The sequence below is a fragment of the Trachemys scripta genome, chromosome 5 (genome assembly GCF_013100865.1).
Source record: "Trachemys scripta elegans isolate TJP31775 chromosome 5, CAS_Tse_1.0, whole genome shotgun sequence".
Lineage (NCBI taxonomy): Eukaryota > Metazoa > Chordata > Testudines > Emydidae > Trachemys > Trachemys scripta.
The window spans coordinates 57,250,619-57,267,622 of record NC_048302.1 but is presented as its reverse complement, the minus strand read 5'-3'; the positions used below and the strand labels follow the sequence as shown (position 1 = coordinate 57,267,622).

General features: G+C 40.9%; 1 protein-coding gene across 1 annotated transcript in view; it reads left to right on the top strand.

Annotated features, from left to right (window-relative positions):
* GATB (glutamyl-tRNA amidotransferase subunit B) overlaps positions 1-17,004 on the top strand; it is a 54,526-nt gene that overhangs the window by 882 nt on the left and 36,640 nt on the right. Inside the window, exon 2 of the mRNA XM_034770701.1 lies at positions 2,905-3,055. Within this exon, the coding sequence (XP_034626592.1) occupies positions 2,905-3,055 (151 nt within the window). The remainder of the gene's footprint in view (positions 1-2,904; positions 3,056-17,004) is intronic.

The following is a 17,004-nucleotide window of genomic DNA, read 5'->3' as shown; positions in this document are numbered from 1 at the left end:
GTTGGGCTCTGTGCGAGCCGGACACGTGGCTGCACTCCCCAGCACAACACACAACCCGGTCCCTGGCCCTGCACAGTGCTGCCTGACCGGGACACTGGGCTGCAGGGGAGGAGGAGCTGCCGGCTCAGAATGCAGGGAGGGAGGGGGGTGGGGAGGAGCTGCTCCAGAGTCCAGCCCGTGACTTTCCTGCAGCCCTCCCAGCCGCTCGCTCTGCTCTGCCGGGGAGGGGGGAAATCCCGGACATTTTGAGTGATTTACAAATTCCCCCCGGACGCTATTTTTAGCACAAAAAGGAGGACATGTCCGGGTAAATCCGGACGAATGGTAACACTACTGTACCCATCTCACCACCCTGAAACTTCTGCCCCAGTTTCCCCGCCTCCTGCTATACTCACCAATATCATGCCCTTATTTGGATTCCCCCACCGTTTCACATCTCATTAATATTCCTCAGTTATTCTCAATATCAGCTCTCAAGTTATGTACCCCTTCCCCTCCAGTTTCATAACCTCACCACCCAAGTTTCCCCCTTCCTTTTCCCAGTTTCCCACCAGTTCTAGTAGATCAGACACTAGAACATCTTATTCCTGTTGCCAAAATAACTGGTTTTTAAGAACGTTCAGAATCAAAGGAGATTTTGGAAGCTCACCACCCGCCAGGATTTGAATTTGGGTTTGTGCTTTTCCTGCACCAGTTGATAATTTAAACATTATTTAACATAGGCATCAGGTGCAGTTGTATGCTACAGTGATTGGCTTCTTAGATAAACCTAATATAGATAAAGCACCGTACAGAATTATGGGGTCTTCCTGTTCAGGGAAGTTGCAGCTCTGATACAATCCGATGTTCATGTAGAGACCTTTGCACCTGAGTGGAAACCAAGGCTCTGACTATGTGCATCTGAATGCAGGATAAGGGCCTTAATGCAGAAAGCTTCTGGGGAAAAAAACCACTATGTTAGCAGGGAGATTTTTAGGGGATATTTTCAGGTCAAAGTATGCCCAAAATTTAGGTAAAAATAAGCTTTTTCCAAACTTGAGTCATGGAAATATTTCCATGAAATACTTGAAAATCCTAGTGAAAATCATTTTAAGCAATCATTTTTCTGCAGTGTTTGCAAACCAAACATTGCAGTATAGTTGTGAAATTGATTAGGAACAGGCTATAAACGCATATTAAACAGATCAGTTGTTTTTCAGAGTCTGAACTGAGATCAGAGGTTGAAATGTGAGGTGGTAAGTGAGAGAGGCTAAATTTCCACCTATTCACAACAAAGAAATGAGATGCCACTCTCAGTAGATTGTGCAGGTACTTGTAATTTCATCACACCTCTACTTTTGTATGTACTTTGATCAGCAATGAAGTAGTTTAATGTTGATATTAAAATTAACATAATTGATTCAAAATTAAGATTCTGTTCACATGAGCGCAAGCTGTCCACATTCATCAGAGCTATTGTTTCAGGCCTTCTGCAGATATAGGTAAATATCACTGGTTTCAAACTTAATAGCTAGATACAGTACTTAATTTTTTTTTTTTTTTAATGAAACCTGAGCCTTTGGAGCATAACACTGCAGCCACCATAAACAAGTAACTGCCTGCCAAGCCACCACAAGCCAATCCAATATGATTCCTTGTTGAGATAAATGCAGAAAGAAAACAGCATAAATAATGAAAGCAAAGTTAGGTGCCCTAATGATGCAAACTCTTACTCATGTGCTTAACTTTACTATCATGAGTTGTCTTTTTAATTTTGTTCCCACTGGTTTCACTGAAATCAATGGGATTTCTCAAAGTAGTAAAGTTAAGCACCTGTAAGAGTTTTTGGATTTAGGGCCTTAGATATTCTACCTGCTGTCTGAAACATAGCTAATGAGCCTTGTTTTTACAAATATGATTTTGTAATCTCAGTCAACACATGGAGAAAAACTATTTGTTGTAAAATACTTTATTTAAATTCCTGAAAATAATCCTAAGTAATAATATTTCCATCCCATTACTCAGTTTTTGGTAGTGATGTAGTCAGTGGTTGAAGGAGAGAGACAAAACCCTGAACTCAAGTCTTGACAGCTCAAGCTTATTGTGTTCACTTTTGAAAGAAATGCTGCATTTGATGTATTTGTTCAATGTTTTTCCATAGCCCACTTATCGACTACATCTAGGTACTTAATATTGCTTTAGTATCTTGTTATACAAACCTGACTTCACCAGTGAAATACTATATTTGTGTCACTTCATTTGTACAAGGCCGGATAATTACTCTCAGAAACTGTCAAGCAATTCACACTGTGAAGGTGACCCCCATCTCTTGCCTATGTAAAGGTTATGGATGTGAGAATTGCAATTACTTTTCAGATGATATGTAGAAGCTCATTCTTGTGGAGTATGTTCAGAGAGCAGTTGCTCTCCAGTGGAAATTATGATTTCTTTATTATCAGACTATTAATATTTATGCTAATACAGTACAAACCTTTTCCAACTTGCACGTAATTAGCTGATAATGTATACATAATTGATATGCCACCTGTTTGTTGGAGACTTATCAAAGTACATGAAATGCAATTCATATTTAAAATTTCTGTTGGGTATAAAATTGGGGATTGATCAAGCAAGCTGTTACTCATGTTGGTTTGCCTCATTGATGCTACTCATATGAGTAAGATTTCACGGATTTAGACCTTTATTTTTTTTTCTTACTTATATAATTGTTCCTACTTATCATCCTCTACTTGTATATAATGAAAAAGTTTGCCTCATATTTCCCTTCAATATTTATTATGGATCAGCAGCACAGTACTACCACATGGTATTGCAAGGGTTTTTTGGTCTTGTAGTGTTTAGAAGTTTATGGAGGTTTAATAGAGTATATATGCTAATCATATTTACTTTCCCCCTCTCTTTCAGTGTTGCTCCATGGGTAGCAGTGGTAGGTCTGGAAATTCATGCACAGATCAGTTCCAACTCAAAGCTTTTCTCTGGCTCCCAAGTCCAGTTTGCAGCACCACCTAATTCTTTGGTATCTTTCTTTGATGCTTCTCTACCAGGGACCTTACCAGTAAGTTACATTTCATCTTAATTTGTCTCATAAGAGAATCTTAACATTTTTTGTTGAGCAGCTACTTTGAAGCACAATTCTTATCTTTTGTTCTTCATAACAGTCTTTGTCTCTAGCACTGTTCTTTGTGTTCTAAAACTTTGGTTCGTTATTTTCTTTCTGTGTACTTACTCTATAACTTGATCACCATGGATATCTGACAACTCCTGCTAAGGAATTAACTCAGAATATCTCTTTCAGAGATTGAATTAATGGCAGTTTCTTTTTGCCATCAAAGTTGGTGTATTTGCATGGCAATGTTACTTTAATTAATTTTGCTATATTTGGTTAGTATGAAGCACTGGAAGCTTGTTAAATGTGAGAAGACATATAAAATCCTACCAGTAAGGTTAAGATTTTGTCACAGTTATTTTTAGTAAAAGTCACCGGTCGTGGGTAATAAACAAAAATTCACAGAAGCTAAAATGCTTTTAAAATACTTTAAGAAATAAAATTACTAAGACCAATTGGGTGGGGCCTGACGGGGGGATGACTGAAGCCTGAGCCCCATGGTGGGGGATGAGAGACTGAGGCCTGCTGCCGGGAGGGGAGGAATCCAGCACCCACCGCTCATGGCAGCTCAGGGCTTCTGCCCCTCCCCCCGCCCCCCCCAGTCTCAGTAGCACAGGGCTGAAGTGGAAAATATCACACGAGTCTCTGAAGGTCATGGAATCTGTGACTTCCGGGACCTTCGTGACAAAATCTTATCCTTACCTATGAGTGATGAGCATCTTGGATTTCTAGTTGGCCGTTTGACATTATTTTGCCATATGTGTGTTCAAGTAGCTGCTGTTTCCTATTTGGAATGTCTCAGTATAGAGTTATTTGGTCTTCTAAGCAAAACCGATCTGGTACGGGAAAATGTGAACCATACTCATTGATTGTTTGTTTTATTTGTAATACACTAAAGATAAGCATGAGAGAGGTGATCTGCTGAGCAGTTTTTGGTTAAAGTCTGCAGTTTTGGGGGTGTGGACCAGACCTGGGTCTGTATTTGCAGCTGGCTAGCGTGTCTGGCTCAAGATGGCAGGGAAAACTGGCTCAGAGGCAAATTCAGCACATCAGGTGACAGTCCCAAGGGGGTCTCTGTGACTGAACCTGTCACACTGGTAACATAGGGCTCTTCATTGATCAGCAGCCCCTTCAGGATGCTGGTGTTCAAGTTAAACAGCTTCCTTTCCACTTCAGTTATTCTGCTGGCGTCTCCTCTCCCCCCCCCATCATTTTTAGTTTATCCTCTAAAGTCACATTTTTGCTCTTTTAATGTGGTTGTCTTTTGAGGTGGGCATGACGGTGCTACAAATACTTGTTCATTGTAAAGCTCCGTGGGATCTTTTCTGGTGCCAAATACTATATACATGTAAAATATTATTTACTATATATACAAACTTGATGTGAAGAGAAAGTAACCACTGAACTTATTGTTGTATCATATAACGAGTATGTTCTTTATAAAGCAATGAGAGTGGTGTCAAAGTATTTAAAGTAAAAGTGCCTCCCCAAATGTATTTATTGGAAGTAAACCCTGAATTCCTTTTGCAGCCTTCTATTTTTTTACTGTGCTATTTGAAGATTTTATTTCCTTCACTGAAAAATAGCTTTAGGTAGGATTCTGAAATTGAGACAACCCTAGAGAAATATGTTTGGGATCTTGAGGGAATCCAAGCAGTTTGGAGAGACTTGTGGGGCTTAGAATGAGAAATGCATGGTGACAGTTTGTGAAAGTATTAGATGGCTGAAGAAGCAATGTCTGGAAGATCCTGGTAGTGTTTAGACTAGGTTCCGAGGTCAGTGCCAAATCAGGGCTAAGTTTCAGATCTGATGGTACAGAAATCTTGAGCTGTTCTAGAGATGGTGAAAATCTTATAAGATGAACTGTTCTCCAGAGATTGGTGCTATTTTGAGAGGACATTGTTTGAGAGTGGCTTTTCTGAGGAGATTTTCGCTGCACCTGAATTGCAAAATAAGTCCCTTCCAGTTTTGGATCCAGTCTATAACCAAAACCAGAATGTCAGATTCAGATCTGAACATCTCCCCATGCACTGAAACTTGAAATGCGGTTTGAGTTCAAGATGTTTGTTTTGGCCCATCTGGTTAACATTTTATTAATGATGTGGGGAAATCGTACTTAAATCATATCTTTAATCAAATTGAAAGTTGGCCCAAGAAAGAGTAAAAAATTGAGCGGGGTAAACATGAAAGCTGGTAGAGTGTTTCCCTTTTTATACATTTCTTTACTTTCTTTCTCTTGTTTTTTAATTGATTTCTGTGCTTTATGTTGTTGCCTTCATGATTGTTCCCTGGTGGAAAATCATGGGCTCCAGGACATGCAGGCTTCTGCAGAGAAGATAACTGCACCTGATTAGTAGGCAGCCTGATAGGTTAATTAAAAAGTAGTGATCCTGCACTTGTTCACCTCCACCAACTGCTTTTATCTGTACAAGAAAAAAAATCTTATTCCCAATATTGGAGAGAGCAGAGTTGAAAGTGAATATTAAAAAGTTCTTGTATTTGTATGTAAGAATGTGATATGGAATCCTTTCTATAGTATCAGCTTTGTTTTTCTGTAGCACTTGCTGTATTAGCCAGGGCTGACATTTGCTTTGTCAGTATAAATGTAGACTTATTTATTTAAGCAGGGTATTTTAGAATATGCATTGGTAATATGTGGAGACCTATAAGAGATAATATTTTTGGAAATGTTTTAAATATAATTTTGCCTCTAATTTTTTAGACCAAAATATTTTGCCTGTGTTAAAGTTGTTGCATTTTGATGGTATAAGACTCTTTAGAATCTAAATGTATAGTATATAGTAGTTCCTTTGAACTCTTCCTGTTTTTCAAAGAAACTAACAAAGAAAAGCCTTGTTATAGTAGAACTGAGAAAACACAGTATTTGTGCCATGTCTGCAATAGAGGATAACTACAGTAATAGATGTTCTAAGAACTGTAGTCACAGTTAGAGACCTGGACGGATACAAAAATGTATATCTGCAGCCGATCCGCAAAAATTGTCCGCAGATGTAGATATCTGCAGCTATCCACGGATTTGCGGGGCTCTACTTACCCTCTCCGGGCTGCGGCTCCGAGGCAGCCCCTGCTGAAGCACGGTCAGGGAGAGCTGCGTGAGCAGCTGTGGGGAGCCCGCACGGAGTAACGGACCCTACACCTGCCCTCAGCCGGGCAGGGAGCCTGGGAGGCAGGGACATGGCCGTGGGCTGTTCTCAGCTCCCACTCCCGCTGCTCAGGCCCCCCGCCCAGGGCAGGTGGAGGGAACCAGGCTCCCCACAGCTGTCAGCATGGTGCTCCGGTGGGGGGAGGGAGCGGCTCGGAGCCGTAGCCCAGCCACGGTGAGAGCCAGGCGGGCAGCTGTGGGGAATCTGGGTCCCTCCACCTGTCCTAGGCTGGGAGCCCACCCAGTTTCCCCACCCCTCAGGCTCTCCCACCAAGGGCAGGTAGAGGGACCCAGGCTCCCCACTGCTGCCAGCTGTCTCTCTCTGACCCGGCTCGGGTGGGGGCAGCTTGGAGCCGCAGCCTGGGCATGGTAAGAGCCGGCTGGGCAGTATGGGGAGCCACGGCGGACCCTGAACCTGCCCAGGGTGAGAGGCCTGAACAGCCCCCAGCCCATGTCCCAGTCCCCTGCCCAGGGCAGGTGGAGGGTCTGCACCGCAGTTCCTCACAGCGGCTGCATGTCTCTTACTGACAGAACTCTGCGCAGATACAAACTTTGTATCCGCATCCACGATGCTATCTGCAAAAATGGTCCACGGATATAAAGCTGATACCCGCAGATTTGCAGGGCTCTAGTCACAGTTATCAGTGTCAGAGGAATTTAAATTTACTATGAGATTGAGAGATAATTGCAGCAAGGATCATGTCTGTATTACTGCTCAGCTCTCCCATAATGCTTCCCTCTTGTCCCTAAAAGAAGCAGATCTAGAGATAACTGACATGATTGTCCTACATTCCTGGATTACTGGTGGAGTACAGATGTGATCTGCCGCTGCTGAGTATGTTATGTAGGAAGAGGGGGAGAAGTCTGTATCTTCTTTCCTGTCCTGTCCTGTCCTAAGTATCTTTTGCCCCTATACTATAGCTACAGGAGAATGCAATTGATTCTCCTGCCTCTAGTACTCTGCAAGTGGTTTGCCAGAAACAATGTGACCGAGGGTCATGTCTATTTCACTGTGCTGCTGCTCATGATGATGCCTCTGGAAATAGCTATGGGCATGAACAGCAGCTCAGGTGTAGTCAAGGTTGGAAATGGATAGGTTTTTAAGGGGAGGTTGGATAAAAAGCAGATAATCTCTCCCTCCTACTCCCTTTTTTTGTTTTTGTTTAGCAGCTTGTTTTACTCTTCTTCCCCCTTATTCTTCCCAAAGAGTTCTTCCTGTAGCAGTGCTGGATCACATCTGTACTGTTTCCACACATACCTTGTCTCCATGCTACTACTATACACATTTGTTCCACTTACCCTAGAACTATTAGCGGTAATGGAGCCCCTCATCAGCGAAGAACATATACCATTCTCCACAGTTGCATCCAAATCCTTTTAGGGTGTTGCTTTCTCATGTTATTACATAGGGACACCAAAGCTTTATAATGCACAAAAGTATAACTTTTTCACCATTTTTATGTCCTGTTAAAAGTGCAGCAAACTCAGGAGCATCTGCCTTAAAGCTGCATGAGTTTTACTTTTCTTTGGATGAAATAAACTCTACCCTAAGCATTGTCTTAGTGTTAGTGACCTTCCCCCCTCCCCCCCTCCCCCAAGATCCTACAGCTGCCAGGTGTGGGGTCTCAGGTTTGTAGATTGTATGGCCGGAAGGGACCATTATGATCATCTTGTCTGACCCCCTGTGCAACACAGACCTTAGAACTTCCCCCAAATAATTCCTAGTGCATATCTTTTAGAAAAACATCCAATCTTGATTTAAAAATTAGCAGTGATAAGGAATCCACCATGACCCTTGTTAAATTTTTCCAATGATTAATTACTCTCACCATTAAAAATTTACACCTTATTTCCAGTCAGAATGTGTCTAGCTTCATTTTCAGATGGATCAGATAGCAAGTTTTTAATGCATTTAATGTGTGCCATGTTAATTTTGTATCATTCTAGTTTTGTGATCAAAATGTTGTGTGATATCAAGTCAAACACCTTACAGAAGTCTGTCTATTACATCAACTTTATTACCTATATCAACTTATAATCTCATCAAAAAGGATATCAAGTTAGTTTGACAGGATCTATTTTCCATAAACCCATGTTGATTTGCATTAATTACATTACCCTCCTTTAGTTCTTTATTAAACTGTATCAGCTGCTCCGTTATCTTGCCTGGATTTGATGTTGGCATGACAGGCCTATAATTACCCGGGTCATCCCATTTACCAGTTTTTAAAAATGGCACATTAGCTTCTTTTCAGTTTTCTGGAATTTTCCCAGTGCTCCAAGACTTATTGAAAATCAATGTTGATGGTCCAGCAATTTCCTCAGCCAGATCTTTTAAAACTCTTGGTTGCAAGTTATCTGGACCTGCTGATTTAAAACTGTCTGACTACAGTAGTTTCTGTTCAACATCCTTCAAAGATACTAGTAGAATGGAAAGAGTGTTATCACCATCTGATGAGACTATATTTACCTGTTTTCACCCAAATACAGTACAGAAATATTTATTGAACACCTTTACCTTTTCTTTAATACTGATAATTCCACCATTTCCATTTAGTATGGGCTAATACAATTGTCAAGATTCTTTTGGTTCCTAATGTATTTTTAAACCCCTTATTGTCTTTAACTCTTGTGGCCATAGATTTTTCCTTGTGTCCTTTGGCTTCCATTATCAATTTTCTACGATTCCTAACTTCTGATTTGTAGTAATTAGTATCAACTTCCCCTTTCTTCCAATTATATACACATTTTTGTTTACAGCTGCTTTCACTTACCCTCTAAACCAGATGGTGGTAATTATTTTTAACCCGCACAGTCTTTTTCCTAGATTATGGCTTTTTGGACATCTAGTAGATGTTCTTAAATTATTCCAAAATATCATTCACATTTTTCTGATTAAATTCTTCCTCCCAGCTGATTTGGCTCATAATTGTTTTCAGCTTTATGAAATTGGCCCTATTAAAGCCCCAGATGAATTGTGGCCTGTTGTCTTTAGAGGACCGAGTACAAAGAGGGAGTTGGGGGCATAAACAGCAGCCATTATAGACCCCTGCCATAGAAAAGCAGCGTGGCACATGACATGTCACATATACCATAGCTTGTTTTAAAGCTCTGTTTATGAGCTATGAAGGTGACCTAATTTAAGGCCTGATTGATCTACCATTGAAGTTGGAAGTCTTTATTTTATGGGAGCTGAAATCAGGTCTATAGAAAGGGAATGAAAACTCATCTCAGGATTACTTGAGAGGTGCCTGAATAAATGATAGCTTTAGTCTTAGGCCTGGTCTATACTACCCGCCTGAATCGGCGGGTAGAAATCGACCTCTCGGGGATCGATTTATCGCGTCCCATCGGGACGCGACAATCGATCCCCGAATCGGCGCTCTAACTCCACCAGCGGAGGTGGTAGTAAGCGCCGCCGACAAAAAGCGGCAGAAGTCGATTTTGCCGCCGTCCTCACAACGGGGTAAGTCGGCTGTAATACGTCGAATTCAGCTACGCTATTCACGTAGCTGAATTTGCGTATCTTAAATCGACTCCCCGCTGTAGTGTAGATGTACCCTTAGAAATAAAATGGAATGTCTGTTTAAAAGCTATGCCACTTTTCCCCACAGTGGCTGAGGTTTCCAGACAACAATTTCCAACTAAAAGCAACTATGCATTTTTCCGTTACAGGTGCTTCTACACATTTAAAACGCCTGCATTTACCCAATTTTTGTTGTTAATCATAGGAAGTTGATGTATGCTTTCTCTTAGTCTCATCAGTTTCTCTGCACAGTGAAGTCATTCTTCTTCTCCTTAACAGACAAAAACACTGAGATATAATTCAGGATTTAAATAGTCAAGGGGGAAAAGAACACAAATTGAACATGAGCTTTAACCATAGCTATGTGTTTCTAGACTGTCGACCATTTAAAAATAACTAAAAGCTCCTAATGTATTTTCAATGTATCTACAGTATGAACTGTATTTTTGTACTATTTATATGGGTTTTTAAAATGATAAAGATTTCAGATATTTATGAAGAGAGGATTTTCAAAAGCACTCAGTGATGGCTTATCTCTGCTCCCATTGAAGTCAACATAAATTCCTGTTGTCTTCAGTGGGAACAGAGTTACATCACTGCTGAGCACTTCTGAAAATCTCACCCTGGATGTCTCGAATTTATCTGCATCCTTCCCATGCCTTCGGATGTCACTTTGGACATGAAAATGGCTTTGCCATCCCTGTCTATCCTGTGCTACTCTTTGCACGTTCTCAGTGTTAGATGGTATAAGTTTTCCTTCTGTAAGTATTGTTCAACGGAGGGATTTTTTGGTCAGCCTCTTTTACATGTTTCTCCAGCTTCCAAATGGCATGTTTATTATGGCAGAGGCTCTGGCTTCATCCATATTACATGTCCCAGATATTTCCATCATTTTTTTTTTTTCTGGATAACTTCAGAGGTAAAGAAGTTGTTCGATTCTGATAAATCTCAGGCACTTGTTTTAATTTTTTTTCCATTTTATACCTAGTATTTTCCTGAGGCATTTGCATTCACAGGCATTTAGACATCTGTCTATACCTTTTGTGGATTTTCCAGCTTTCACATCCATATTTAAGGTAGAAATAACATTGGCATTAAAGCTTCATAGTTTGGTCCTTAAGTTGCAGATTTTTTTGTTTAAGCTGCCGCTGGTGAATCTGGTTTAAGGTGATGAATGCAGCTGCCACCTTGCCAATTCGTGACATTATTTCCTTCTTGAAATCCTCATTGGCTTTCACGTTACTGCAAATATATGTGAATTGACTCACCTGTTGTAATCTTTTGTCTTCTAATGTAATGCTTGTGTTGGACGTGTCTGAGGTTCTCATTACATTTGTGTTTTCATAATTGATTATTAACCCCATCTTTCTTGTGATGCCAGACAGTCTTTTGATCTTTGCTTGCATTTAGCTTGAACTGTGACTTAGAAGAGCTATGATGACAGCAAAAATTAGATCTTCTCGTGTACCACTGTTAAGCCATGCAATGCCTGTGTTGTATCCATCTATTATTTTCTCACAATAAAGTCAGTGATAATGCCAAGCAGCAAAGGTGAGAGAACTCATCTTTGGCATCCCTAGCTGTTAAACCATTCTCTCAAGTCTGCATTTACTTGAATTGTACATACTGCACCCTGATACAAGGCCTTGAAGATTTTAATAATTTTTGTTGGCATATCATAACACTTCAAGATGTTCCAGAGTGAATTGTGATGGAGGCTGTCAAATGCTTTCTCAAAATCTCTTAAGTTTATGATGCAGGCTTTTGCCATTCACTGCCGTCTCCAGTGATTAGTCATAGGGTGAAAATCTGGTTTACACATGATCTTCCAGGTCAAAATTCAGCCTGATATTCCTTTAGCTTTGCCTTATCTGCTATTTTATTCTGCTTAAGATGATACTGTGGAAAACTTTGTCTATCACTGCAAGAAATGTAATGTCTTGCCAGTTACTGCAGTTGCTTAGATCACCTTTCTTTGGTATTTTGACTATACTGCCATTATTTTTGATTCTTCTGGAAACCTTTCCTGGTCGTGTACTGTTTTGAAATATTCAGTAATTTTATTGATAGTCTCGTCATTACAAGCTTTGAACATTTCCCTGGTGACTTGGTCTACACCTGCCAGCTTTCCCAGGTTTTAACTTTTTAATTGCATTTTTCTCTCCTTGTTTGTGATGTGAAATATTACAATGTCTAGTTCTGGGTGTTTGATTTCTTTGTTAATATCAATAATTCCTTGTGGTGTTGGCCTGTTTATCACCTCTTGGGAGTGCTCTGCCCATGGCTCTGTTTTTTTTCTGTTGTTAAGCTCTTTGTTCAACCTTAACGGGCTCTCCAGCTGGTGTAAACTTGCCAGTCAGAATCTTGTTGATTCTTTTAAAATGTGATGTTTTACTAGTGCCTCTTTCAGTAACTGCTTCAGCGTCTTTATTCACGTATTTCCTCCATGTTGCTCTTTGCTACTTTATCCTTTCTTTTTGGCTGCTGCTTTTTCTGAAGGTGTTTTTGAGGATTGATGTTTTGCTTTGGCTTGTTTCCTTTCTTGCACACAGTTCCATGTATCCTCACATATCCAGACTTTAGGTTTGCTTGTCTGGAAATAAACGACAGGCATTGCGGCATCTATTATACTATCAGGCAGAAAGAACCACGACATGTCAGTAGATTTCTTGTGATGGTTTTAAGGCTTATAACATCTGAAATGGGTTTTTCAGTTCCATTCAAAATTGCTGATGTAATGTCTTGTCTGTTAGACTTTAGCTGTCAGTTTTCTCTATGCTTGTTCTGTTGTTGTTTTAAGTGTGATCTTCAGTCTTGTGACACACAACCTGTGATCACTTCTGACACAGCTCCCATCTTGGAGAGTTGATCTAAAGTTCTTTCCAGTACATAAAAGGTCAGATTGGTTCTGTGGGATTCTGTCCAAGTTACAATATGGATATCTATGTGCGTGACTAGTGTTTCATCAGGTGAGTCCTGATGCCTGCCACAGTTCTACCAATCTGACATCGTTCTCATTCTGGGGCCCAAGGTCACACTTGCCTCATTGCTTTCTCCACTCTGTTGTTGTCATCCCCAACCTTGGTATTACTAAGCAGATGTCATGCTTGGCAATATTGTCAGTCAGAGTTTGTAAACCATTGTAGAATTGATCTTAGATCTTGTCATGGTAGTCGTCTGTTGATATGTAACGTATATTTGTAATTTTCATGTTTATCTGGAAGCTATTAATTGGCTACCGCTTTGTAAGAGATTTTTCTGTTTTGCTACTACCTCTGTGTGGTAACTATATTGCTTCCCTGAATGTATTATGGTTTTGTTTTGATTTTTGAATCGCCTTTTCTCAGCTCCTGGCTATCGACATTCACTTATTCCAAGGATTTGGGGGTTATATTTGTCCATTTCTTTCATGACCTGTCTGGCTTTTCTTGTTGCAGGCTTTGTTCTAATGTTCCAAAAACCAACTTTTATCATTTTTATCTTTTAGTAAAGAATTTCTCAGAGTCTCGGTTTTTTTGTTTGTTTTTTGATCGATTTCACCAAGACTTGGCACGTCTGCCAAGAGCGCGTTCATTACTTCCGAACTGGATACAGTATTCCAGCAACAGTTGCACTAGTGCCAAATACAGAGGTAAAATATCCTCTCTCTTCCTACACAAACAGAGATTTCCCTGTTTATATATCCCAGGATCACGTTAGCCCTTTTGGCCACAGCATCACACTGGGAGCTCATGTTCAGCTTATTGTTCACCATGACCCCAAAAATTTTTCAAAGTCACTGCTTCCCAGGATAGTCCCTGTCCTGTAGGTATGGCGTACATACTTTTCTACAGCATGTATATATTGACACTTAGCTGGATTAAAATGTATGTTGTTTGCTTGCACCTTACTTACCAAATGATCCAAACTGCTCTGTATCAGTGACCTGTCCTCTTCATTATTTACCACTCCCTCATTTTTGGTCTCATCTGCAAACTTATCAGTGATGATTTTTTTTTTCTTCTGGGTCACTGATTAAAAGTGTTAAATAGTATAGCGCCAAGGACTGATCCCTGCAGGATCCCATAGAAACACATCTGCTCCATGATGATTCCTTTTTTACAATGAAACTGTTATTCAAACCTGTTACTGTACCGGTTGGAATTTATAACAGCCTTGAACCAGACTTCAGAGTAGCAGCCGTGTTAGTCTGTATCCGGAAAAAAAAAGAACAGGAGTACTTGTGGCACCTTAGAGACTAACAAATTTATTAGAGCATAAGCTTTCGTGGACTACAGCCCACTTCTTCGGATGCATATAGAGTGGAACATATATTGAGGAGATATATATACACACATACAGAGAGCATAAACAGGTGGGAGTTGTCTTACCAACTCTGAGAGGCCAATTAATTAAGAGAAAAAAAACTTTTGAAGTGATAATCAAGCTAGCCCAGTACAGACAGTTTGATAAGAAATGTGAGAATACTTAAAAGGGGAGATAGATTCAATGTTTGTAATGGCTCAGCCATTCCCAGTCCTTATTCAAACCAGAGTTGATTGTGTCTAGTTTGCATATCAATTCTAGCTCAGCAGTCTCTCGTTGGAGTCTGTTTTTGAAGTTTTTCTGTTGTAATATAGCCACCCGCAGGTCTGTCACTGAATGACCAGACAGGTTAAAGTGTTCTCCCACTGGTTTTTGAGTATTTTGATTCCTGATGTCAGATTTGTGTCCATTAATTCTTTTGCGTAGAGACTGTCCGGTTTGGCCAATGTACATGGCAGAGGGGCATTGCTGGCACATGATGGCATATATCACATTGGTAGATGTGCAGGTGAACGAGCCCCTGATGGTATGGCTGTTGTGATTAGGTCCTATGATGATGTCACTTGAATAGATATGTGGACAGAGTTGGCATCGGGGTTTACTTCTTATCAAACTGTCTGTACTGGGCTAGCTTGATTATCACTTCAAAAGTTTTTTTTCTCTTAATTAATTGGCCTCTCAGAGTTGGTAAGACAACTCCCACCTGTTTATGCTCTCTGTATGTGTGTATATATATCTCCTCATTATATGTTCCATTCTATATGCATCCGAAGAAGTGGGCTGTAGTCCACGAAAGCTTATGCTCTAATAAATTTGTTAGTCTCTAAGGTGCCACAAGTACTCCTGTTCTTCTTTTTGAACCAGACTGGAATTTACAGTCTCAAAAGCAGGCCTTTGGAGCTGTGCTCCAGCTCCAGGCAAAAACCTGCAACTACACTGCTCCGGAGCTGCTCCGCGATCCAGCTCTGGGCTCTGCTCCAAAGCCCTGCTCAAAAGGCCGCATCAACAGAGCGTAGCCTACATGACCCTGAGTGATTTGGCTGATGGATCTTATGGATTTCTCAGGTTGTGCCAGCAGAGTTTATAGATTCTTTGAATCTGAGTGATTGGATGTCTCTCAAACTTTGCTAGAGTAGTGGTGCTCCAGTGAAGTTCTTAACTCTGCTAGGCAAAGTGCAAAATGTACAGTGGGACCTAATAGTATTCAGCGGTTCAAAATTCCAAAGTTGTGCATGCAGGTGTATCCTGTGCCATAGATCTTGTTCCAAACTGTGGAATAAAATAAATCTGAAGTTTCTAGACTATCGGGTATTGCAAAAAGTGGGGGAAATCTCATGTTCCAATATTCTATATCTCTGAATGTCTGATTAGCCTAACATTGTCCTTTAGAAGTTTCCTTCTGGTAAGAGACCACAATGGTGAAATCTGCGCAGACCCAATGAATTGCAGGTTTGGGTCCTCTTCTGGAATGATTGCTGTGTCTCTATAATGACAGAGTCTGATCCTGCTCCCGCTGAAGTCAATAGGAATTAGTCTGTTGACTTTGGTGTTATGCTTAGCCCATCATCTCTCATATTACACATTCTAAACAATTATAAACACAAAATAGTTATTGCCTTCTAGATGGTGGGAAGACACAAAGGAAGAGGTCACTGTGTAAACATTTGTCTGCAATTGCAGAGCTAATATTCACAATTACATTAAAACGAAATAGATTGGAGAGTAATAATTTTAAAGTTTAAATTATTAATGCATTTCAAAGAAGCATATATCAGAGCAAGTTAGTACTTTCAACACAGCACTAATGATAGGGCTGAATGTATTAGTGGAAGCAAATAGAAACCAGAGTGACATAAAATATCTTAAATTGAAAATTATATGTCTAGCTCAGTGGTTCTCAACTTATTGATTATGTATTACCTGGGCCGCAGGTTGAGAACCACAGCTCCCCTCCCCCAGCCCCCCGACTCCCCGTACAGCAGCCCCGACCCGGACCTGGCCTGCAGCCCCCGGAGCCCTGCCCCCATGGGGCCAACCAGTAGCCCCTGGACCCCCAGTGCCATACTGGGTGGCCAGGTAGCCCGGCAGCCTTTAGCACACAGCTGGGCCACAGCTGTGTGCTAATTGGGCTGCATACAGCTGTGAGTTGAGAACCGTTGGTCTAACTATTGTGGGATAGAGGTTCTTAAGCTGTGGTTCATGGAGTACTTGGTGGTTTTCAGAGAGGTGAATGGGTGGTCAAATTGTACTGCGTCCTCTTTGTTTCCAGCTGCTAAGTTGCATTTAAAGAAGCTAAAAATAAACTAAATACATTGTGTGTGGTTGCCATGGGATTGTTGGTGTGTTTTTTGAATGGGAGGGAGGTGGTCTGCATGATCATAAATGGCAGAGAAGGTTTCCTGAGAGATACTATTAAGATGTGATGAGACACTATTAAGATGTGAAGACACATGATACAGTTCTGCGGTGATCTGGAAGCCTACTTTCGCTGTTTCCGACTCAAAGAATACTTTCAAGATAACACTGAACAGCGCACTGATACACAGATACCCTCCCACCAACAACACAGGAAGAACAACTCCACATGGACTCCTCCTGAGGGTCGAAATGACAGTCTGGACCTATACATAGAATGCTTCCGCCGACGTGCACAGGCAGAAACTGTGGAAAAACAACATCGCTTGCCTCAGAACCTAAGTCGTGCATAACGCAATGCCATCCACAGCCTCAGAAACCACCCTGACATTATCATCAAAGAGGCTGATAAAGGAGGTGCTGTTGTCATCATGAACAGGTCTGACTACCAGAAAGAGGCTGCCAGACGACTCTCCAATACCAAATTCTACAGGCCACTTTCCTCAGATCCCACTGAGGAATACACTAAGGGTAGGTCTACACTTACCC